At 45.4% G+C, this 24,142-nt stretch overlaps 1 protein-coding gene across 6 annotated transcripts in view; it reads left to right on the forward strand.

Moving 5' to 3' along the window:
* The window catches only part of RSU1 (Ras suppressor protein 1), a 100,868-nt gene extending 81,639 nt beyond the window's left edge, over positions 1-19,229 (forward strand). For 4 of the 6 annotated variants that reach the window (XR_013947055.1, XR_013947056.1, XR_013947057.1 and 1 more), the window contains one exon: positions 738-8,272. Coding sequence is in view for 3 of the 6 variants with exons in the window: in XM_080581474.1 (XP_080437600.1) it covers position 738 (1 nt within the window). In the remaining 3 variants the exon portion in view is untranslated. Of the gene's footprint in view, positions 1-737; positions 8,273-18,768 lie in introns of those variants that run through there. The other 2 variants (XM_080581472.1, XM_080581473.1) reach the window with 1 other exon arrangement.
* Positions 19,230-24,142: the final 4,913 nt, after the last annotated feature.

Consider the following 24,142-nt stretch of genomic DNA (forward strand, 5'->3'; position numbering starts at 1 on the left):
GTCAGCTGAGGGCCCCTCACGTTCTGTTTTACGTTGTAAAGGCTCCCTGAATTCACATGGTCTGAACTCTCATCTATTCTTTCACTCACTTCATGCTCCCTTTCTTCACCACAGTAGGAGTTGTCCCTGTGGTTTTTACAATATACCAGTGTAATCCCCTTTTTCCAATGCCAAGGGCAGCAGCTTGTCCATACATGAAGCTTCTCATGCCTCTTCACCCCCTTCTGTCCTCATAGCTCCTCCTTCCCCTCTTCCATCCTCTCCCTAGCCCATCCCTGAGGCAGTTTGTTCCAGGTGTTGGCATTTCTGAGCTCTACTGGGGGCAGGTGCTGCAAGGATACAGGAGGAAAGAGAGAGGATTGTTAATGCTGGTAAGGAGGGTGGCAGCCATCCACTGGCGTTTTGATCTATAGACCATTACCCACAGGCCTGGACGGCTGCAACAACCGCACCTGCTAACTAAATGCAAGAGGTCACAAACCCACAGACTCTGTGTATATGTACCTTTCCCCTTTCATTTTCTTGTTTTCACCAAAATCAATACGACGTTGCCCAAACACTCCCCGAAATGTGGGAATTCATCAGATAATCCAGCATCCTGCAGTTATCTTGTTATAGACAAACACACTGAGAAATGCCACTTGGCCAACAATCATAACATCCAGGGATGAAAACCACCCTTCTGTACTCCTAGGCCATCGGTCTCACAGTGCAATAGTTTTTGTGTTTTTTTCCAGGCTGTACTGAAGCTTTTCTTACAAAGCTGTTCTACAGATCGATCGAATACCTCTTTGGCAAGAAATCCAGGCTGAACGTTATTTTTTAGGGCTCTTCCATTGAGCCGGTTCCTCCCTGTTCGTTGTGCCAGCTTTGCATGTGCTCATAGGGTTTGGGTGTTGATGGAGTTTACTGGACACCGTGGGTGCGTGGTCCTTTCTCTGACTACACCTTCTGATTCACACCATGTGAACTTGCTGATCAGAAGGGAAAGTACTCCAAAAATAAAGGTTTTCTACAGCAGTGTAAGTACGTACTGGAAAGTCGTCTGAGCAAACTGTACTGTAACCACTAGCCCAAGCGAAGTCAGTGTACCTGTGGTTGTAGTTGTTGGGTTTTTGTTAAGTTTATTTTGAAATTTTGGGAGAAGAGGGGTGTTTTTTGTTTGTTTTTGTGTTTTATATGAAGGGATGTATTTCTTTCTGTTAGGCACAAAACTAATATAACAGTAATAAAATGGTAATTTTCTTAAATAGAAAAATATGGGTGGTTCTGGATTTTTATTTCTTTTGAATGTCAGTGAAAAGTGTCTCAAAAAGACTTCAGTTGGGAGGTTGGCATAGATAGGAGAAAACACTTGAGTATAGTAATGTTTAACTTCTGAATTAAGTATCTTTCATTAAATAAAAAAACTGTTGTGATATATATTTCAGTTTGGTGTTCAATCTTGATCCAGTTTACTTGCTGTGATAAAAACTGCAGCCCACTGAAACCCCAAAGAGATTCATAGAGAGCAATTGTTTGCCATGGAGCCATTTCTCAAAGATAAATTATGTAGCAGTAAAGACAAGTTCATAAACTTTATTGTATTGCTTTAGTAGCGGTGCTTTAGGTACTACCAGGAAGGCAAATTTGACACTTAGGCCTTCCCCAAGGTTTATTAAACTGTCTTAGAAACTGCCAGTGTTACATTTTTTCCTTTTAGGATCTTTTTCTAAGCTCAGTAGTGGGAGGGGAGAGGAAGATGATCTTTTTTTCTTGATCTTTGCTTAGTCTTTCTGACTTCCCAGTTACACTAGCAAGTAAAAAGAATCATACTATAAGGAAAAAATGATTCTCTTTATACTTGATTGACTCAAACCCATGTTGCTTTTTATAGCCTTGCCATTTTTCTTCAATAGCATGCATCTTTGTCATAGTTTTAAAATTATCTAGAAATAGTACAGTTACAGTTCTTCTTAAAATTATGTGCCACTATGAGTAATATGTACTATCCACGTTTTCCATATGTTGAGACAATGTTCTGGTTTTATGTGTGTAGTAAAAAAAAGTAGTGATAAACAGTCAATCGAGTAGAACTGTGGCTTAATAACTGAATACTGAAAAAAATAGGATCAAATTCCTTTATATATATTATATATATATAAATATATATATATTTATATATATATATTATATATATGTTTAAGAGACTTGTAAGACAAAATGTTCTATGGACCCTTATGTGGGAACCCTGAACTACTAGGTCTTTCTGGCCTTTGTAGACTGTATTCGTATGCAGTATTAGCACCAAAGGGTTTCTGGATGCTTGCTTTTAATTGATATATTTTTCTGAAGAATTTCAGACGATCTTTAAGCAGCTGTCGTTTTCACTGGGTTTCATTTTAGGAAAAATGTAGGAATGTTGAACCATTGTTATTCTAGATGATGCTGCAATCTCTTCGGAGACACAGTTCAAACTGCAAGTTACAAGCCTGGAAGACTTAAAGATAAGGGGAAGAGTTTGTCTTCGCTGCCCATGCAGGTATATCATTTACAGCATAATAGCTGTTCTACTGTCAAATCCGAGGCGCAGAGATTTTTAGCCACAATATCTCTGTTCGAGTTCAGTCCTCGGGACGTGCCTGGCCGCATCCTGGCAAATACAGCTTTGTCTTTGTCACTCTGAACATGTTGCGGAGAGGGAGCGAACAAAGCTGCTTTTCTTGTGACAAAAATCTTTTTGACAGTAAAGTATAGCCAGGCAGAGAGCTAATACCTATCCAGTGAGCTATATTTTAACCCTCACCACCTTTAACAAAGACCTAACATGTGAGCATCAAGAACTCATGAGTGATCTGAAGAATGCAGGCACAGGCGTTACAAAAGGGACCGGATGTCCACCCTGTGTTGGAGCAGCCACGTGAATCTTGAACCTCATGAATCCTCTTTCTTGACAGTCCTGTTTTCCAGCGCATGGACCGATCGAGTGGGTAACTGCCTGGAAACACCATTAGAGACCAACTTCTGCATGGGTTGGTTGTTCAACCGAGGAGTGTGCTCTCAAAGCACCCGCTGGTCAGCGTAGAGCACCGAGCAGTGAGCTGACAGTAGCTGGGGTGCTTCAGTGAAAACACAGCAGTATCTCCAAAGTGGTTGTTAGACCATAAATTACAAGAGATGGGACTGAAGGAAGCGAGCCGTCTTTTTTATATGCCCTCATTTTGGCACCAAGCAGCTCTTTGACTTTCAGAGACTCGAGTGTTCGGTCTACATGAGCCTCTCGGTATGGATGCAGCTCATTTTGTTTGTCAGTGAATAGGTGAAAGCATCCAAAAGCGCCAGTGCCAAATTCTCCAGCGCCTGGGTATTACCTGCATAGAGCTGTTGTGTCTAGGCAAAGCTGGTATTTTTAAGGGCTCTGGGGTGGTGAAGAAATCAGGCATCCTGTGTAAGGGAGAAGATGTTTTAGGCCGTAAAGGGGGATTGATTTGTGGTTATTATTGCTGCCTTTGATCTGCCAACAGGGATCTGAAACTAATCCACCAGAGCAGCACAACCCTGATATATAGTGCCAGATGGAGATGCCAGAATAGGTTACTCCTGCTGTCTATGATGCTGCCTTATCATGAAATGATAAAACAGGTAGACAAAGCGAATAAAGGTTAGGAGAGTGTGCACTGAAAGAAGGCAGCTGGCTGCGTAAAGTGGCTGCCAGTTGTTAGAGCTGCTGCAGGATCAGTTAGCCACTGTCAGCATTATCCTGACCCGATGAAAGCCTGGCAGAGCTGACCGCACAGAGCTGCTGCTTGGTGTACAGCATTTAACATCTCCCAGTACTTGCATACTGCGCTGAGGGAGTGAAAAATGCTAGCTCCCTCTGTTCCAAAAGTAATCCAATAAGCACAAACATCCACAGGAGTGAAAAACAGTGTTTTGTGTAAGGATTTTTATTCAGCGTGAGTTCATGCTCCACCTATGAAGTGGATCAAAAATAAATCTTGCTTCAAAATGTTGTGCTGTAAGCAGTGAGTATGGTACAGCTGCTGAGATGTTGGCGGGGTCTTAGCACTTCTGATTTCATTTTGTTTAGGCATTAGAGCAATTTGGGGCTTAGTAACACTATTAGTTCTCTATGGATCTCACGGTGATGTCAGCGTGCCCATTGCATAAGAAGAGTTTTATATAGATGTTGGATCGATTGGCAGGGAGTTGTCGATAAATGTATCTCCTAGACACCGTGCAGTTGACAGGCTAATGAAGTACTTTCGCAGCGACAGAGAGCTGTTGACAAATCTTTTTCTGCTTTGCTTTCCCCATTTCTGCCCTGGCATTTCTCATAAATCTGCTCGTTGCCACAAGCTGTGGAGACACCGGGATGGTTTTGCAAGGGGGGACCCATTTGCTACCCTGTGTGCTTAGAGTGGGATTTTGCAAGCATGTTATTAGCCAGAGTGGTGGGGAAGCAAAAAGGAAGGACAGCAGTCAGTCAAAGGATCCTGTTTGCCCTTTCTGCAATGTGTTTTCCAGCGTGTTTCTAAGAATATGCAGAGCAGGTTTGTTGCTCCCCATTGTTGCACTCTTTCTGCCTTTCACTTTTGCTGTGCCATGTACATTGATTCACTGCAAACAGTTCCAGCGCTGTGCTCCTGTTCCCCTAGCCCAGAAGCAGATGGAACCACTGGCTTATTTTGCACCACTCGCTAAGGCTCCTGTGGGTGCCTTTTGCAAATGTCTGATGACCAAGCAAAGTCGTTCCTGTCCTTTTAAGTAAAAGTTCCATATTTGTTCCTGTAACTCACTGCCATACGTAAGCACCTACAATTTAGGAGGAGTGCTGCCTACCTACAGCAAAAAGATGTTCAGCAAAACCCCATCATATTGGTATGCATAAGCCTACCTTCCTTGTAAGAGAGACTATTTTGGTTAATGTGTGCATTAAGGAACTCGGAGTGACTCATTGGCACTAGCTGTTACAAACAGTTGATGAGAAGACATCATTTTCACTCCGGTGCTCATAACCAGCCTAGATGTTCTTTGTATGTTGCTGTGTAGTCTGGGGTTGTGAGCTGTACTGCAAGCACAATTTGCCTATTTGCTTGCATCGAAAGGCTTCATAATAATGGCTGTGAGTAGATGATTTAAATAATGAAGAACATGTGGTTTGATTGGCATCATAAAACAGTGTTTGGTTTTGCACAGTTTCAAAGATATGCCTCAGTTGCTAACACTAACTACAACACAGATTATGCCAAAACCTCTATTGTGATTCCTAGCCGTGAATAACCTAAAGATCTGTGCGCTTCCCAAGCTCAGTAGAGGGCTAAAATACAAAATGTGATTTTAAGATGAGAATATCTCGCAGGACAGCCTGTGCTGTGCAGTGTGCACTAGTAGAGTTTCAGTTGTTGTGTACAGATTACGTGGCACTAAGGGCCAAACCTCGCACCCGCTGAAATCAGAAGCAGAATGTGTTGTTTTTCTTGAGATCAAAATCAGGCTGACTGCATGTTGCCATTTCATTTTAGTGGACATCAAGGGAGAAGGGAGCCCTCCAGAAGGCTCCGTGTCCTTCTCACTGTGGGCCTTGAAACAGCCTGAAGGCAGCTCAGGAAACCATGCAGGCTTTGTGATGCCAGAACTTACTCCTGTATGTCCATTGCTGTCATTTTCAAAGAAGGATTTTTTTAAAAAGTGTGACTGTTGCTTTCCGAAGTGGTGGGCACCTTCTTGCTTTGCCAGAAGCCAACGTGAAAATCTGCAGGAGCAGGGAGGATTCACATGGCCGGTGAGACTTCTTGTCTCACCCAGCTCACGCAGCACTGTGGTATACAAATCAAAGGAAAATATTGCCATCAAGAAAAAATGAGTATATTGCAATTTGTTTTTGGTAGTCAGAAGGAAGCCCTGCCCTTCTCTCAAGGCGTTAATGGCATGAAAACATATTCTGCGATTCTCCTGTTGTTTCAGAACCACCTCCAACTGCCGATAAGTTTGTTTCACAGAACAGAGCTTAAAGAAAGAGGACAAGCTAAAAAAGAAATGGTAAATATTCAAACAAATGTTAGTGTCGTGTTGCCTCAGGAGCTGGTTCAGTTTGCTGATGGCTCAGTTTTAGTATGGTCTGAGTAATGAAGAGCTGACTAGTGAGCCTAGTTTGGTGTAATTCCCTGAGTACTCTTGAAGCATAACAAACCCAGAAAGACTGTAATGAAAAATAATAGAGAGGCAGCTGGGGGCTTCACTTATGATCTCTGCTCATTACACTAAGCGACATTTTCATTGCAGTGTTACCATAAAGATTATTGGCTGCCACACAACACCGGTCCCACCTGAAAAGATTCTGGAATAGCTTTGTCTGCACAGTAATAGCCATGGAAAAACACCAAAGATTTGCTTGGAACCCAGAAATTGTTCGCCAAACACTAACGGCGTGATGCTCTGTTCAAAATTGGCTGGAAAATGGGGTGAATGCTCTCTATCACCTTATTACGTGGTATCTGAGTGACCACCTTTGATCTTCTGCAGTAGACGTTCAACTGGAAAACCAATGTGTCCCTAATTTCTGCTTCCATAATGGAGTGCATAATCTCTGGCTTTCAGGATTCCAGCACTCGGACATGACTAGTGAAAATGGTTTTGAAACTGGCTTTGAATCTCCTTGCTCCTCCACACGTCTGTGGACCTGTCCGAGCACAACTTGTCAGAGCGTCTGGAAGATCGACGTTGGCGTGTTTGTGCCAGCGTTGACTGGGGGCAGTTGAAAAGGGCGGTATTTGGCAACTGGAAAGATTTCACGAGGAAGAGGGCAAAATTCGGTTTACGTTGGCCTGTTACGCATGTTCAAAAATTCAATCCAAGAAGGTTCCCCTGGAACAGCCTTTCTGGAAGATGCATCCACCGTGAGTTGAACAAAACCAGCTCAGGTGCCTGAGTGAAACTGGGTTGTCTGTGATGTGCAGCGCTTCAGACGTGGGAATAAACTTGTCCTTTGTGGTTCCACGCTTTACTCTTCTCCTTTGCGATGGGCTCAAAAAGAAGTGTTTCCTCATTTCTTCACCTTTTTTTCGAGTGGTGCTTTTGAGCAGCTGAACCCAGGGGACTGAAGGAGCCAGGGGATTCATGTGCCGAGGGCAGTGAGCAGCTACTCCTTATCCTTCTTCCCTGCCAGTAGCAAGGCAAAGCACAAATTTGGAACATGTATATGCACAAATAGCGTACAGATATGGCCAGCCATGAATGCACAGGCACCCGCACAAACCCAGAGAGGACAAGCAACAGCCTGACGCAGGGATTAATGCTCATGGAAAACCCTCTTTCAGGGATCTTTCTGGTATCAGGCTCCCTAAATCTTGGTCTTTCGGGACTTGGGTCCCAGACCCAGTGTGTCCAACATCCAGATGCCTGAAGTTTGCTGATGGGTCACACACGTGCACTCTCAGAACAGAGAGCACGCTTGCACAGAAGATAGTTAGAAACAGTTCAGGTAGGACAAAGTGGAGGTGGTTTGGCACTGGGCTTAGCCAAACAAGCGTGCTGACTGGCCGCCTACTTACATGTCACTAGCCTCCTTTATTCGCCACCCGGACCCCGCTGCATTTTCCTGCACTGGCTCTCTGCCATCTATCTCGATTCCTCCCTCCCACTCTCTTGGCTCTTCCCTTAAACATCTCACGAGCCCTGTATAATCCTTAAATACCTTCGCTCAATCCCTGAACTCCCTCCTATGCCACCTTTACACGACCTTTCTGGAGCTCGCGTGGCACTCCAGAAAGAGTTTCTTATATTGAACCGCCTGAGTGGGTTGTACAGCAGGACCAGGGCTTAGTCCTTCACCTTTGAGGGTCTCAGGAGTGGTGGGTCAGGGGGATTAGATTGCCCAAGGTCATCACTGTGCAGTCTTTGAGTCTATTTTGAGTTGTCTCACCCTGGGAGGGGTGCCTGAGCCAGCCCAGCAGAGCAGGGCAGCAACGCGAGCCCTGCCTGTGGAGAAATGTGGTCCCGTCTTCTCCCTGCTGCTGCCAGAGAAATCAGCCGTCCTCAGCGTGCAGCTGAGCAAGCTCAGGTTAACTCAGACACTTCAGTATTTGCTTAAAAAAGAATGAAAAAAGACTGTGTGTCAGTATTTCCCCAGAGTCCCTGTTCTCTCCATGTTATTGGTACAATTTGTCTGGTTACTGGGGAAAACTGCGTACCTGCCAGACACGGAGTAACTTACAGAAAGTTCCTTGGTTTGCACTTCGCTATTTTTACCCTGTTTTCCTTTTTTTTAATGTTAATGAGATGCACAGCAAAATGCATGTAGTAAATCAATAATAAAGATTATATAAGGAGATATAACTGAGCAGCAAGTCCCTTGGCGTAGCAGTCAAAAAGGAAAATGAGCACTGCTTTCCTTAAGCCCAGAGGATGCCGTGTGGACAACAGCATTAAAATAACGGAGTGAAGAAGACCGCCTTGGGTTGGCTCACGGAAGCTGACTGTGCTGCAGGCCGGTGTGTTTTCTGCACCCCGTTCACTGCTTCTCGGGGGTTAATTTGCAAGCAGGCAGGTGGCCACGAATATAGACCCAGCAACATAGTTTGGTGAAAAGGAGCAAATCTGGTTTATCTACTACATGTGCATGGTGTTACAAAGACGTAAAGGTAAGGGTAGTGGTGATACACATGACTTCAGTAAACAGAGCGCACTTATTTCTCACATGAATAGTCTTTTTCCTTCTTGTTGATGCGTTTTACTCTGTAGCCACCTGTCTTGGCTTTTGCCAAGGAAGCTGATCCTGCTCACGCAGATTCTGCAGCTCTTAGTTCCTTTTAATTCATCAGATGGAGGGTATCATTTGTTCTCGTGGGTGCCTTGGGCCTCAGGGTTTGCAGCTGATGGCTTTTTCTGGCACTAAATTGTTTTTTTTTCTGGTCGTAGGTAAGTGAGAAAGGGCCACTTGATCTGTGAAATGAAAACATCGGGGAAAATTTTCCATTGAGGCCAGTGGGAATTCTCAGCCATGGGGTTGGGCTCTGACCTGTGCAGTTTCTCCACGCCTGGGGTGGATCCAGGGAGTGGTCTGCACGTGTAGGCTGAGCTGCTCACTGATCCATCTGAAAGGGAGTGTGAGAAGTAGATCAGCCCTCACAGATGTATTTAAAGATGTGAATCCCTGGTGAGAAATTCTATGTAACTGAGTGTGATAGGACCTTATCCACGTGCAGAAACAAATTATTTTTCCCTTCATAGAATCTTAGAATGGTTTGGATTGGAAGGGACCTTAAAGACCGCCCAGTCCCAACCCCCTGCCATGGGCAGGGACACCTCCCACCAGACCAGGTTGCCCAAAGCCCCATCCAGCCTGGCCTTGAACACCTCCGGGGATGGGGCATCCACAGCTTCTCTGGGCAGCCTGTGCCAGGGCCTCACCACCCTCTGAGTGAAGAATTTCTTCCTAAAACCTAATCTAAACCTAACGTTTTTTAGTTTAAAACCATTCCACCTTCTCCTATCGCTACACTCCTGGACAATGAGTCCCTCCCCAGCTTTCCTATAAGGCCCCCTTTAGGTACTGGAAGGCCACTATAAGATCTCACAGGAGAGGTGCTCCAGCCCCCTGATCATCCTCGTGGTCCACTTCTGGACTCACTTTATCAGCTCCATGTCCTCCCTGTGCTGGGGCCCCAGAGCTGAACGCAGCACTCCTGGTGGGGTCTCACAAGAGCAGAGCAGAGGGGCAGAATCCCCTCCCTCACCCTGCTGGCCACGCTGCTTCTGATGCAGCCCAGGCTGTGGTTGGCTTTGTGGGCTTCAAGTGCATGTTGCCGGATCATGGTGAGCTTCTCATATACCAACGCCCCCAGGTCCTTCTCCTCAGGGCTGCTCTCAACCCATTCTCCACCCAGCCAGTATTTGTGCTTGGGATTGCACCAGGCCAGGTGCAGGACCTTGCACTTGGCCTTGTTGAACCTCATGAGGTTCGCACAGGCCCACCTCTCAGGCCTGTCAAGGTCCTCTGGATGGCATCCCTTCCCTCCCGCGTGTCCCTCCTTGGTTTCTTCAGGCTGCCAATTCATTCTTCTGGGCTAGGTGGTTTTTTGTTTGTTTTGTTCTGTTTTATCAACTTAATAGAGTCTGTAAATGAAATCTTTGTGTTTATCTTTTTTTTTTTAAAGGTGCAAACAGAAATACATGCTTCTCTTTGCATGTGTGGCCTGGGTCCATGAGGACCCTTTTGTATGCCTCTGTGGTTTTGTGTGGAGGCTGAGATACTCATTGCTCAGCACGCTGGGTGTTAGGTAGGTCCAGTTTTCAGAAGACAGATGCCCGTGATCCACGTGCTTTCAAAAAAAATCTCTCTGCCAAAAGTCACAGTTTCTGTAAGGTCTTTCAAGTTGGATGTGCAAAGTCATTATCCAGTTTTGCAAATCTTGGCCTGTACATTTTCCTTTAAAACAGATATTTTTTGCAAGATTTCTATGAGCTTCCAGCTGTGCTCCTGTAACAAGCCTCTCATTTAAAGTACTCATTTCAAAAGGCTGCTGGCCTCAGAGAATATAAGGAGGCTTTCTTTTATTACTGTATATTAATTAAAGAAATGCCTAACACATACTTGGAATTCCTTTTGGAAAAAAAAAAAGTTCTTAACATGCAGGAGTTCAAGGAAGTCGGGATTAAATTAACCATTGTTAGAGCTGGTGTCTGGCAGAATTAAGATCATCTGCAACTGCCAGCCCTATGGGAGAGCAGATGTTTATAAATCATAATTACTTCAGCTCAAATCTCCCCACATGTATTTCTCACCTGATTTGTCTCCTTATATGACTGACTGGAGTGTGTTCCCTCTACAGCTGCAGTTCGGGCTGCCGAGTGGTCACGGTGAGACTGGAGGTGCTGTTGTGAGGGGCACGGCAGGGAGCTCCTCAGCTCAGGCCAGAGGTCCGTCAGGGTCTGTCTCTGACAGTAACCTGTAGGGAAGGAGCATCAGAAACATGACAAGTAGAGACCATTTCTCTTCTTCAGGCACAGCAAGCGTAAAGGGGAGAGATTGGGGTTGAGGGATCTGGCAGAAGGTTGCCCTGTGGGATGAATGGTCAAGTGGAAGGATGGCAGGTCTGGCCGGTGAGGGACACACGGGATGGGTGGGCACGTTCTTCACAGTCACGGAGACAGTGAGCCCCCGGACAGTTTTGGCTGAGTACTTTTTTGCTTATTGAGATTTGGAGTGTTTTTAGGCAGGAATTCGCAGTAAGTCAATGTTGGACTGTGTGACTCAGCCGAGTCTCTAAAGTAACGCAGCTAACAGCTTGTGAGTGTGTGCAAAGTGGGAAAAGAGAGGGAGTGGTTTCTCTGGGCGGACTTCATCTAGCATTTTAAAATACCTAAATGTGAGCGTCTGCGTGTCAGCTGGCTGCCCACTGTCCACCGTAGACAGTGGAAATCTGTAACAGCATGTAGCAACTGAGCACTGCACAGCAGACCCTTGTGTTTGGTCAGCTGGAAAGCTCTCAGCCCTGCTGGCTGTATTAGCAAGGTCTCCACTGAGTACAACATGGGCTTGGGCACCTGGCTCTCCGCTCATCCTGAATCCTCTCCTTTTCTGAATCATCCTCCAAAAAATGAAACTAGCCACAAACAAGAGCTAAACGGGGCTGTTTGAATGGGGCCTATGTTTTAGCTTATGCCTTAGTGCCATGATTATTATACCAGGAGAAGTATGCCCCCTTTCAGATATTTAATGTGAATAATTTGGGGTGGACCCCAGAAAATCCAGCACACTTCTGGCACACTTTCTCTTCCCCTTCTCAAAGATCTTGCTCTGGCAGCCCCGTTAGCGTGCTGTGTTTGCCGACATGGACGAGGAGTGGGAGGGGAGCGGGATTAAGAGCTGGAACGTGTGGGTACGTGTGGTGGGCAACAGCCAAGCGGCGTGGCTCGGGCTGCTTCCTCTGACCACGTTCCCTTCTCCACACGTGTGTGGCCAAAGCCAAGAGAAGGCGGATGGCGGCGTGGCAGCATCGTGAGCAAGACCGTGCTTCCCCTGCCTGAAGAGTTTGGGTGCTGGACAGGACGGAATAGCCTGTGCTGGGGTGGCCAGGTACCTGCGGAGTGTCTCTGTGTGAAGGTAGCAGAGGAAGACCCTAGAGAGCTCCAGTGCTCTGCCTGCTGGCGCATAAAATCTCTTTGAAAGGCAACATGCAGGGGCACAGGGGAAGGTGGTGCCAGCTCCACCTTTGCAGAAACTTTGGGTCATAACAATTATTTGGGCAGGTGGAGGGAGCAGGACAGTATCACAGAGGAGTGTCTTGGGGCCGTGGGGTGCCGAGGTTTGAGGCAGTTTAAAATATTAGGGGTACCTGAGTGAGAGTGGGGAGCGTAGGAAGACAAAGCTTCCAGACCTGGGAATGCTGGCCCAGTTTTACAGCGTGTTAGGAACTGCTGGCTGGGTAGCCCAGGCACTCACCCAGCAGCAGGCAATGGGAAGCACCAGCACCAGTTCAATAGCACTGCCTGAATTTCTGAGTATGAAGAAAAAGCTGGTACACAAGCAGATGACAGGCAAAATCCGATTTTTTATGAAGAAGTTTGCAGAGAGCTTCAGATGATGAACATCTCTGACACTATTGCCATCTGCTCTCAGAGCACTCGCAAACAAGGGGCAAAAAATTAGCTGAATAAAATGAGTCACTCGTGTCTGTGCTTCCTTATTAAGAATCCTGAAGCTGCAGCTTGCCATCCGAGTGTGCAAGGAAACCAGATATTTGTATCACTTACCCATGTAATGTTTCTCTTAATATAAATCATTTGACTTACATCACAGAATAAAAATAAGTTATTGGTAAGCTACCAAAATAATACAATACTTGCAAAGTAAGTTTCACACAGACACAAACCTGTTTTCTCTCGTGGGCACGTCACTGGCAAATTAAACCCCTGTATCTGTCTCCCTCCTGGGAGAACACGTGGCTGGAGAAGGTAACGTGTCAGCAGCTCCCACAGGAGGAAAGGCCAGGCTCAGTCACACAGCGGATGTACCAAAGGAGCAATAAGCTGTGCAAAAACTGCCTGGGCAAAGGCATCTTGCAGTAAGTGCTTGAGAGTTAAAACTAATGCAGGCTAAGCAGCATGTGTCAGCCTGGCAATACTTCTTTCAGACTTTGGTCTCCGATGGTATCATTGCTGGTTTATTCTTTCTCCTCTCTTGGTTCAGCACGTGAGCTTGGGTTCTGTTCTCTGGAGGTCACTGGAAATGCCCATGGCTGAAAAAAAAAGCCTGATTTTGAAAAATTGAGCAGCACTGGGATCTCTCATGTATGTTTCTCAGATATCTGAAGACAATATCTCTCCAGGATCATATCTGTCTATGCCTGTCCTTTTTATTCTGCATACTCACACCGTATGTCTATTATAGACAGAGGGAGCAATGTATTTTTATGGCTAGTTCTTGAAATCCTATTTCAAAATGCTTAAACTCAAGAAAAAAACAGTGTGCATGCGACACATTACACCAGTTCACTAGTTCACACGAGTTCACTCTTTTCATCTGTGGGAGTATGTAGCCTTCAGCTAGTGAGTGTCACGTTGTGCAAGAGAGAAAAATTGGAGAAAATTGTGCTGAGGGGGATTTTTGAAAATGACGCTTTTTCAACTTTGGGAATTTTAAATTCAGAGATTTTGGTAGCAAGATTTTTTGTATACTTTCAAGCTGCAAGGCTTCATGCCTGGGCTTATACTGTAAATTGCAACATTTAGCAATTTGTAGTTTAATTTAGAAGGATCACCTACTTTCCTAAGTGTTTAAGTAATGTGGCAGTCTGTGGTTATTGATTCTCTCTGAATTTATTACAAGAAAGCTGTATTCACTCTCTCCCCTTGGGAATGCCCCTCCTGAACTGCATGCTTGCTAGTGACAGCTTAGACCCTTGATACATAACCAAAGACCTTGCCTAATATCCTTGCAACTGCTCAGGGAATTTTTATTAAGTAAAAGCATCATTAAAGTCGACAGAATGATGAAGTTTAATGAGCATCTTTCTCACTTGATATTGTTAGTTTTGCTGCAGCAGCCATAGTGCTCTCATTTGTTACTTCCAGTGGGGCAGATAGAAAATGCAGGGAGAATTTGTTTGTGTTTATATTTGCATACAAAGAAACATTTATGTTCATGAGAAATGTTCGCTTTGAAAAATATATACAAGGAAAGAAAGCAACTGGAAATATCTCTTTGATTTTTTTCTGCATTTTCTGTCTTGCATTTCACCTCGCCTTTCACTTTAACATAATGAGAAGGCTGCATGCAGTGCTGTAGCTGCTAAGTCTACTAAGGGTCGGCGGTTTGTGAGCTGTGATTATGATGACTAGCTTCTGACTTGCTGCAGACTGCAAGTATCTCAAGTATTTATTTGCAGTCTGGATTTTACTCCTCAGCCCAGGCTTTGGGCTGAGAGGTTGCGTAGTGTTCCGCCTGGAGCTATACCATGAACCCGTCATGGTCCAAATACCAGGCGTGAAGGCGCCTGCCGTGTATGTATTATCAGCACTTACCTCACAAATCTGCCTTAAAACAGTAAGAACAATTAATCTTAGTGTTGCTGTCCCTGTTTATCGAGGCCATCTGCCCTTGCCGAGGGTCTTGCCATGCAAGCAGCTATGTCAAGGTTCCACCACGCAGTAAATTGCCACCCACCAGCTGAGCAGCGAGGCTGTCTGCGGGCATGTTTTAAGCTGACCCACGGTGCCAAGGACAGCGTGCGAGTGCCTCAGCCCAACGTGTTTGACTTCACGGTGATGGCAGAGCAGGAGCATGCACCCAGCCACTACAGCTTGGCTGACAGACGGTGACTTACAAGCTGTGCTTTCCGCGGCTGCATCCTTCCAGTAGGTATCGAAGTCATTAAGGACTGTTTGTGTGAACTCCACGTCTGTTATAGCCAAAGGGTTTTAGCTTCTTGTGCAATTCGGGTAGTTGCTTCTCCATGTGGATCAGTTCAATTAGGGCTGGTTGTTTTTGTTGTTGTTTTTCTGTTGTATTTTTTTTTCCACGGGAGCTATAAAAGTAGTGTCTGTCATTGTACCAGAAGTTCATTGAAAATCCGGAATTCTCTTTTCCCTCGTGTAACAGAAGGCAAATTCTGTCCCAGAGGCATTATCACAGTCATTATTGTATTTAAATGTTGTTGTGACACCATATGTCTCCTTGTATTTGATGTGTGCAAACACAAGAGAGAGAGTCCCTGTCTGTGAAGGCTTATATAATCTAAATACGTCTGATCCTTGCTCTTTGCGTAGCAGACTACTGTGATAGATTGTAATGCATTTATCTTCAGCTGAGACAGCAACGTGCAGCTGAAACTTACTTGAAATTTTGCCAGAGAAACCTAAGTAGATGTGTTTGATTGGTTTATTTCAAACCCAATAAGTACTCTTCTGGATGAAGTTTTGGTGCCCGTGCCCATAGAATTGGTTGGACATGAGAATACGGCAAAAGAACGTAAAAGTGCTGCAGATTTCTGCAGCTCACACAGATCTACTGCTACGAACGTAGTATTTGCGTGGTGACAGGGAGGAAATTGCCAAAGCACCAACAGCACTGAATATTGTAAAGGAGCAAATATCAAAGAAAAACTGCTACCAGAACTATTTACAGGTATATTGGGATTTTTACCACTTAACACATGCAGTGGCTGCTGGACCTCATTTCCCAGTCAAAAGACATTGCCCAAGTAGATTTGCCAGCACTCCACAGTTGATTCAAAATTGCCAATATTCAGTTCTTACACTTCAAAAGATGCATGTAGTCAGTAGAAGTCCCACCACACCCTCCCTTTTCAGTAGTTCACTAAATCAGAGCTCTGCCAGTCCACAAGCTTTAAAATTTGCACTGAGAAAGCAGAAAATGAGAGTCAGTGAATGCCAAAAGTGTTGACTGAGTGGGAAATTCATATGACATTTCCAAAGCAAAAAAGTGGAGCCTTAACCAAAAAAGGGGCATATAATACAGTGAAAAACACCAAAGCCGTTCTAGTCCTCTCTGGGTTGGCACTAACAGGAAGCTGTAGGCAGCCGTATGCTGAAGACACAGAAATGTTTCTGTGTGTGTGCTCAGGTACAATGGATGAGTGGATTCTCTGTTAATTCAGTGCTTAAAGTCCCAAGTGGGGACTTTTTTTTATAGGAAAAAACTCACATTCCACTCCGGTGTAACATGGTTTAGTGGGTGACTTTGGTGGTAGGGAAATGCTTGGACCAGATGATCTTGGATGTCTCTTCCAACCTTAATGATTCTGTGATTATTTCTCCAGAGCCAAAAAACAACTTGAATGTTAATTTATTATTTAACTAACTCTTGGTGTTCACAGAGTAGAGCAGCATCTATTTCCACTTTTCTATTGCTGGCTTCTCAGAGTTAGGAAATTATTGCTGACAGTGGCTCAAATGCTGCGCCGCTTATCATTGAGAAAAAGATGCTTCTTGTCCCCTGACTCTTTCTATCCTGGATCAGTTTTTGAAGAGACGGTCTCCTTGAATGACAGCGAAAATATTTCTGTGCTTTCCAACAATGATAGTATTTCCTCATACCAAAACATCCCCTTCCATATCTTCTCTCTCTCATCTCACTTAATGTCTTCCAAAATGGGACAGGTATTTAGGATGGACATTTGGTTAGTACATGTGCTGTACTGGGATAAAATACAGCCTCTGCTGTTGGGGCCGTATATCTTATGAAAATGAAAATACATGTGTTGGAGCTAACAGTCAGCACGCAGTTATCACAGACATTCAGGGCTCTCTCTGCATTTGTCAGGAAATTTCTCGTTGACGGTAGATGATGGCACACATAACATTTTGGTAAGGTGAAACCGTGCCTTAGTTTGCAGTTGCATTTTCTTTGCACGGGGCTGTTTTGGGTAGAGTACACCTTGACAGCAGCCCGTTTAGCAGCATGATGTAAAGCCGCAGTTGCTGAGGAGGTGAAAATAAGTGCTGCTTCTCCTCGGTGCTCTAGGAGAAGCTCTAATCCCATTTTGCAATCCAGCAAACCCAGGGCTGAAGTATCCTCCAGGTGCTGCGAAATAATAAAGCCGAGGGCAGGTGGAAGGTTTAACCTCCCAGCTTCAGTATGTCTTAGCTAAAATCTCTCTGTATCTGCCATAAATAGCGCCTCCAGAGCCATGCTGTTGTATACATGGTGACTCAAGGTACCTCTGTTTGGATCCTTGTTCAATGTCTCTTGCGTACAGTTGACCAAGGCCTCTGCCAGGTCATGTCTGAGAAGCAAGGCCAGTTCTCTGCTGCTGAGGTGAGTTTCAGCCTGCAAAGTTGAAGAGGTGGCTTTAAGTGAAGGGTCGCTTTATCTCCGAGACGCCCACTCAGGCTGGTAGCCATGGCAGAGCTGTGTGTCAGGTCATGCTCTCTGGACAAGCAGGAACAATTCATGAGAAACTAACCCAGTCCTGACGTGACTAAGCAAAAGCGGTGAAAGGATCTGTAGCTGGTCCCTGTTTGCCACAAGGGCTGGACTGACGTGTGAGCTCTACACGTGGACTTCAGCAGGGCTGAGTGCACGCGACAGTGTGCGATGAACCAGGGCAGCTCGCCCCCTGAGGGGAGCTGGGGCCTCTGGGGTGCCACAGGCACCTGAAATGGCGGGGCCCAGCTTCTATGGCGACAGCGCTGACTGACCCGTGCTTCTGCACGTCCAAAGGCAGTTCTGGGAAGAGTTGCTCAGCCCAAAGCCCCTAGGCCTGTTGTGTTTCTTGAGAAATTCAACCAAAAGGTGGAGGGGCAGTGACACAGGGAGGGGCAGTGACACAGGGGAGCAGCACTGTTACCTTTTCAGTAGCAAAATTCCTGTCAGGTTTTAGACGTCCATGTCCAACCGTATTGGCAATAGCGTGGGATCAGAGCGGACGCCCACCAGCATGAAGCTAAAGCATTAGCGGGGGGACACCTTTCAGAGGGGTTTCAGTATTTGTGTCAACATCGCTGGTGTTTATACAGCTGAATGAGCAGAAACAAAGCTCAGCTCCGTTCCCTTTAGATACACTGACACCCCTGCAAAGTACATCTTCAAAAAGCACTCTGTGTCGATATGGGAAGTTAAGTTTGAGCTGTGTTTATTTTTGGTACATTTTTAATTTAGTTTAATCAGGATTACTCATAAATTATCTATTAATTACTGTGTGATATTTAGCAAGATCCTCTCAGCCATGTAGTCTGTTTAGTGTTGCTGTGAATGCTAGCTGTCTTAATTGTAGGATACTTTGTCAACATTTAATCAGTGGTACTTACTAATGTGGCAGTGATGTGTTGGTAGCTGTCCCAGTACTATCAATCATCTGTGAGCAGCGAAGAAGGCTGTGACACCATTGCTCTCTGTCACATTATCAAGCCCTTGGGTTTTCTAGTTAGGGATGATGCTCACTTTGCTCTAAGTGGGCACTCTATCTCTCCAGCTCAACCCAATTTTTGTCATTGTCGACTCGAATACGCATCCTCACAGCCCTCTGAGCCTTGATTCCCAAACTGCAGAGTAAAGGTTGCTAGTTTCTGAAGGCAAAACTGATTGCTCCTTCACTGCTCCAAAGGCCTGCTCTTCACAGTGTTACTCTAAGTCACAAAAAATCAGTAACGTGGACTGCAGCATGAGATTTGATAGAAAAATGAGTGTGTTGAGACAAAATAAATGTAATGACCTTCCACTTTTTTTTATTTCTAGTAACCAGATGTGTTGTTTAACATGCTGCAGATTAAAAGCCTATGTTTAATGGTTGTATCACAAATATTCTTTCTCTTATTTCCTTACAGTCTTTATGGCAGACACATGCAGGCAAACCCTGAACCTCCAAAGAAGAACAATGACAAGTCAAAGAAGATCAGTCGTAAGCCTCTGGCAGCCAAGAACAAATAAGTCTCCAGCTTGTGCCTTTGTTTTTATATCTTTTATATCTCTTTTGCATGTGCCTATAGTATTCCAACACATTTCCTATAACTTATATTGTAAGGAAGCAGAGACTAGAGGTAAAGGCAATTCACTATGTGTGCTGCTTTAGAAGATTCTGCTGAAGGAATACAGAATTACACGCTCTCCTAATTATGGTCACATTTATGTAGCCATTTAATATATCACTGTCAAACACATTTTAGCTTTTCTATTTATATGTACATTAATGTCCTCTGTTCACATGTATCACATCCTATTAATATGAGGTTTTTTGCACTTACACAATAATAAATTTCATATATTATTACATATGATTTTAATAAAAGCCTCTATTTGTCTTGTGTTTTTATTTCTTTGGTAGGACTTCTGAATGGTGATATTCTTGAGGAACATAAGCATCCGGTTTCCTGCAATGTGTTAATTTCTTTTGTAGGAATGTGGTAGCATTTTGTCTGATACAAGTTGGTTAAAATGTAAAGCATTCTGCTCAAGAGTGAAAAATTTTAATCAGTTTCTGTTTCTCTTTTACATTGCTGTGTCCTGCTTTTTTGCTTTGAAGGTTATTTTGAAATCAGGGAGTAGGGGAGGGGAGAGAGGAAAGGAAAAAAAAATATATCTGTGCAAAGAGCTGCCAATTGCCAGCCTCAATTTGGGGAAAGAGAGCTTTCTCATTTGAAGAAAATGGTATTTCTGCCACTTTTTTAAAGTGATTTTTTTTAAGCAGAAAACCCAAATAATGTATTTAATCTCTGCCATGAAAATGCTTGTATTGAAGAGGTGTTCGAAATGGCTGTTGAAAATGCCACAGGTGCTATATTTATCTGTACAAAGCCCGCACCACAACCAAGCTCAGAATCCGCATTTGTGAAGTGATTAAACAACAAATTGTTTAACATCTGAAGTAGCTTCAGGTCTTATCAGTGGGAGGAAAAAACAATAATACAGACAGGGATTTCCAAACAGTTTTAGTCTTGCAAGAGCAAAAGTTAACCAAGAAACTCAAGGAGCAAGAACAGGTATTCATAACGAGATAGGCTGAGTCGGGACCTTCCTGCTCCTTTCATGGATTTCATACCTGAGCAGCACAACCCATTGCTGAGTTTCTGGTGCCATCCAGCCAGCAAGCCAGGAAACATGCCCAGACTGCTGTTGTATTAAATAAAAGATGAAAAGATATTAAATATCTCGTGATAGAAATGACACATTCTATAAAAGCCATCTTATACCTAAAGACTCTTATCACCACCAGCCTCTTGATCGTGTTTAGGATTACCCCAGCGTTTAAGTAATAAATGGTTGCCTTAGTTTGGGAATAAATGTATTGACATATATTTTGCAACAGATTTTTTGAATTGGCAAGCAGGGATAGGAAGTTGGCTTAAAGCTTTAAACACATTTTGAGTGGTCTTTGGTACTTCAGAATAATGAGGCAGTCTTGATAGGCAGATGGAAAGTGGTGAAAATGATAGACTTGTCAGGAACAGTCAATTTTATCTATTGCAAACTCTGCAGAGGATTTTCCAAACCTCGTAAGTGATCTGTCTGGGGGAACAGTTCCAACTGCAACAGGCCCGTTGAGGTGCTGGGTTGGGTGCACGTTACCCATTCGCAACCAGAACCGGCCAGCTGCTAGAACGCACACAATTCAGTCTAGACGTAGGCATTAAAACATGAGGGTCTCTAGTGACAATAACACTCGGGCTACAAAAAGCCTTGAAGAAATGTCAGTGAAATGTCAGAAGATCCCAAAACTCCAATTGCAAATTCCTTTTGGAACAAAATAAATAGCAAAGGCACACCTATTGGGAAGGGACAGAGTGGCTCTAGACCCTTCCTCCAGCATCCTTTCCTGACACTGTGCCCTTGGGGGTGGCAGTGGCCGCAGGGCTGGCCTGGCAGCTGCCTGCAGCTATGTCTGGATCCCTGCTTTCAGGCTGGAAGAGGTTGTACGTGTGCTCGCTTCATGTCCCTGAGCGTGCCACCTGTGCTTGGGCAGAGGACCATGGCCGAGGGCAGGGCTCGGCGCAGGTGCAGCTGAGCCCTGGGTGACAGCAGGGCCACCTCACCCGGAGCTGGTGCTGTGCTGGCATCCCCCTGCGTCTGCCTGGGTGCTGCCTTCTGGCTCCTTCGGCTGGAATGGGAATGGGGCTAGAATTAGCCATGGCCGTGAGGTACCCCAGGCTGCCTCCAGCACCTCCTTGGGGGTTAAAGAGAGGAGCTGCTAAGTGGCTACAAGGGCGTCAGAGCATGGAGTCGGGGCTCTGACATAAAAATAAAAGCTTTGGGAAGGCCTGGCAGTGTTATTTGTGGGAAGCTGTAACGCCGCTTTAAATAAGCTGCTGATGTTGAAGGAAGGATTAGTCAGACATCCATTAGCTGCTGTTGCAGATTTTGAAAATGTGGAAAGGATCGTGCAAAGTCTCCTCTGCGGTGCTTCTGAGGTATCGATTGGAGCGTTCCTGGGTTTTCACAAGAAGAAAAACAAAACACCCAACCTTCCCACTTCTTCCCCCATGAAGGATGAAGAAATGCAGTTTTGACAAGCAAAAGCAAGAATGAAGGGTCTGGGGAAGAGTAAGTGAAAGGCATAGAGATGAGAAGGATAAAAGAAATCCTAAAGGGAGAAGTATTATACTGAAGATGGTGGCAGATGGGGAAAAGAGAAGTTTCTTGAAAAGAAAGATGAAAAAATAAGATAATGATCTGAGAAGACGACGTAAAACTAAAATGTATAAAGCTTTACAAACAGAAAACAAAATGGGGGGAAGGAGTGCTGCTCTTCAGAGGTTCGGGGCAGAATAAAAGAAGTGGGGAAGAAAAGCAGCTCATCTGGGATGTACCATGCCAATGTTTTAGTGGTTTTAAAAGGTGCCAGCTTCTCAGAGCAAGCTACACAACAGTTTTAATGCGAGCCTGATGGCGTTATGTATCTGTTCTCTGGAGTCCTTGCTTTTTTAATATTTAAAACCAACTTGTTTCATTTTACTGGGTCACACTTAGTTCCCCGCTATGCTCTGAGGAAAGGCAGCGCCGCGTCCTACCGCGCTGAACCAATTAATGAGCATCGCGGCCCACGATAGTCCCTGTGGTGGTCACCGTGGTCACTTCTCCAGCAGATCCATCAAACCAAGGCTCCCTCCAGCGAGTGCTGCCCGAGGCGACAGGTTGGGTTGTGCCACCTGGGGCACAGAGCTCCATCAAGGCAGAGCTTTGCTCCTCTGGTCAGCGTTATGTCAATATTATATTGACAATACCTGGCTTATGGTCCTTGGAGAGAACTTTTTTTGCCATCCAGTCACTCATTCAGGTTGCCTCTTCGGGCCAACCTCTCTTAGAGCCAAGAACATGCCACTTCAAGGAGAGAAAGTAATGCCTATTAGAAGGAGATTTGCTTCTCGTGGCACTTGGGAGCTCTTTGAAAACAACAGCGCTGGTAATTCTCTCTTTAGATTTTGCATGTGGTGAACTGGAAAGAGTTCAGTGATTTTTTTGCATACAGTGCACCGTAACAATTTTTTTTAGTATGTTACTGAGACTGACATGCTCTGTTATTGCAAAGGGTGGTCCGGGGGGGTGAACCCTAGGGCAGAATGAAGGCAGGAACCCTGATGTGCAGGCACCATCCACAGTGAACCTGCAGTGTCTGTTAACCTCACACAGCCCTCCTGAGGGACAGATGGGGTTAAATATATGTATATATTTATCTCTATATATATATCAGCTCTGAGAATTTAGACACCACCATTACTTGTGTTTCTTATTTAAAATGGAGATGGGCAATGATATTTTGTGATCCTGACGATTCACCTTTTTCTGACTGTCAGTCGGGAAGTACATTTCCCCTGGAGTCGCTGGAATGCAAGCGACTTTATTTTGTTTTTAGCCAGGTCTTTTCCTGTTCAGGAAATGACACCGTAGCATCTGCTCATCAGTTAGCTGCCAGCCTTGCAGCTGGTAGAGCACACCGGCACCGGGAGCAGCTTCACATGGAATTGCAGCTTGTCTGGAGACACTGCCCAAGCCGGGACTGCTGGGCTGTCCAACCTTCGGGTGGGCAAGGCGGGGAGGCGCTGGGCTCCTGGGGGAGCCGCAGAGGCAGGACCCTTCCCTCGCTCTTCCAGACACCTCCTGGGCAAGCTGAGGAGCTCTCCCAGCCCCGGCGATGCCGGTGTGTGGTGGGAGGACACATCCGTGCCCTTCCTGCTGGTGCTGAGCAGCAGGAGCCGCGGCGAGGGGTAATTCTCCCCCTTCGGAGCGGGTGGGAACTGTTAAGATCCTCATGACAACCAGGAGGAGTGAGATTGTCATCGGCTATATTAGTTGTTAATTTTGTAAATATTAACAATTTCTAGGATTATGGCACAGGATGTGAGCTGTCAGCTAGCTTTATTTTCCTCCTACTCCTTCTTGCAGTGACACATCCCCTACACGCCGGGATCTGTGCCATGTGTTTGTTGCCTTGCGCTGACACCGGGGCTGGCAGATGTGCTGGGAAGGAGCCGTTATAGCCTCCCCAAAGCCAGATTTTCTTCCCCTGCTGGGTACTTTGTTTCCCCTGGTCTAAGAAGCAATGCAAAGCACAACCATTTGTACGTACCTGGGGCTGGTTACTGGCCGAGGCCGCCCGTGAAACCACCACTGCCACCCCTTCCAGTTCACCTCTCCATCCCCCTGCATCAGGAGCTGAATTAGCGCCCCAAGGAGCAGTTTCCCTATTGTGAAAAAGCCCTCAGAGATGATATTTTTACACTGGATCTCAAGAGCAAATTTTTTTTTTTTCCGTATTTTTAGGCTGAGGAGCCGCAGTGTCACCCCTGCCGCTTAATCGCCGTGCTCGGAGCCAGCTTTAGCAACCGCCTCGACTCAGGGTGTGCCGGGGTACAAAGCACCGGGCACGGCCGCTTCCCAGCCCAGCAGCAGTCTGTGTCCAGGGACGGTGACACACGGGCACTGGGCAAAACACCCCCCTCGTTTCAGTAATGGCTTTAATGAGGTTTTAACGGAGTCCTACAGGCCCCTGGAAGGAAGACTCCTGCTTGTCCTGGTTTGCTGGTCACTGCTTTTCTGGTGTGGAGGTGGCGGCTGGTGGCCCTGGTAGAACAGCTTGGAGCCATTCCCAGGGCAGAGCCAACATCAAACCCCAAGGAGCAGGAACATCTCCTGCCTGCTGAGTGCCCCGGTGACCCTCTTGTGCCAGCAAGCACGGCTATTCCTAGGTATAATTAAATAAAAAAGCAA

The sequence above is a fragment of the Anser brachyrhynchus genome (assembly GCF_964034855.1).
Source record: "Anser brachyrhynchus genome assembly, chromosome: 2".
Taxonomy (NCBI): domain Eukaryota; kingdom Metazoa; phylum Chordata; class Aves; order Anseriformes; family Anatidae; genus Anser; species Anser brachyrhynchus.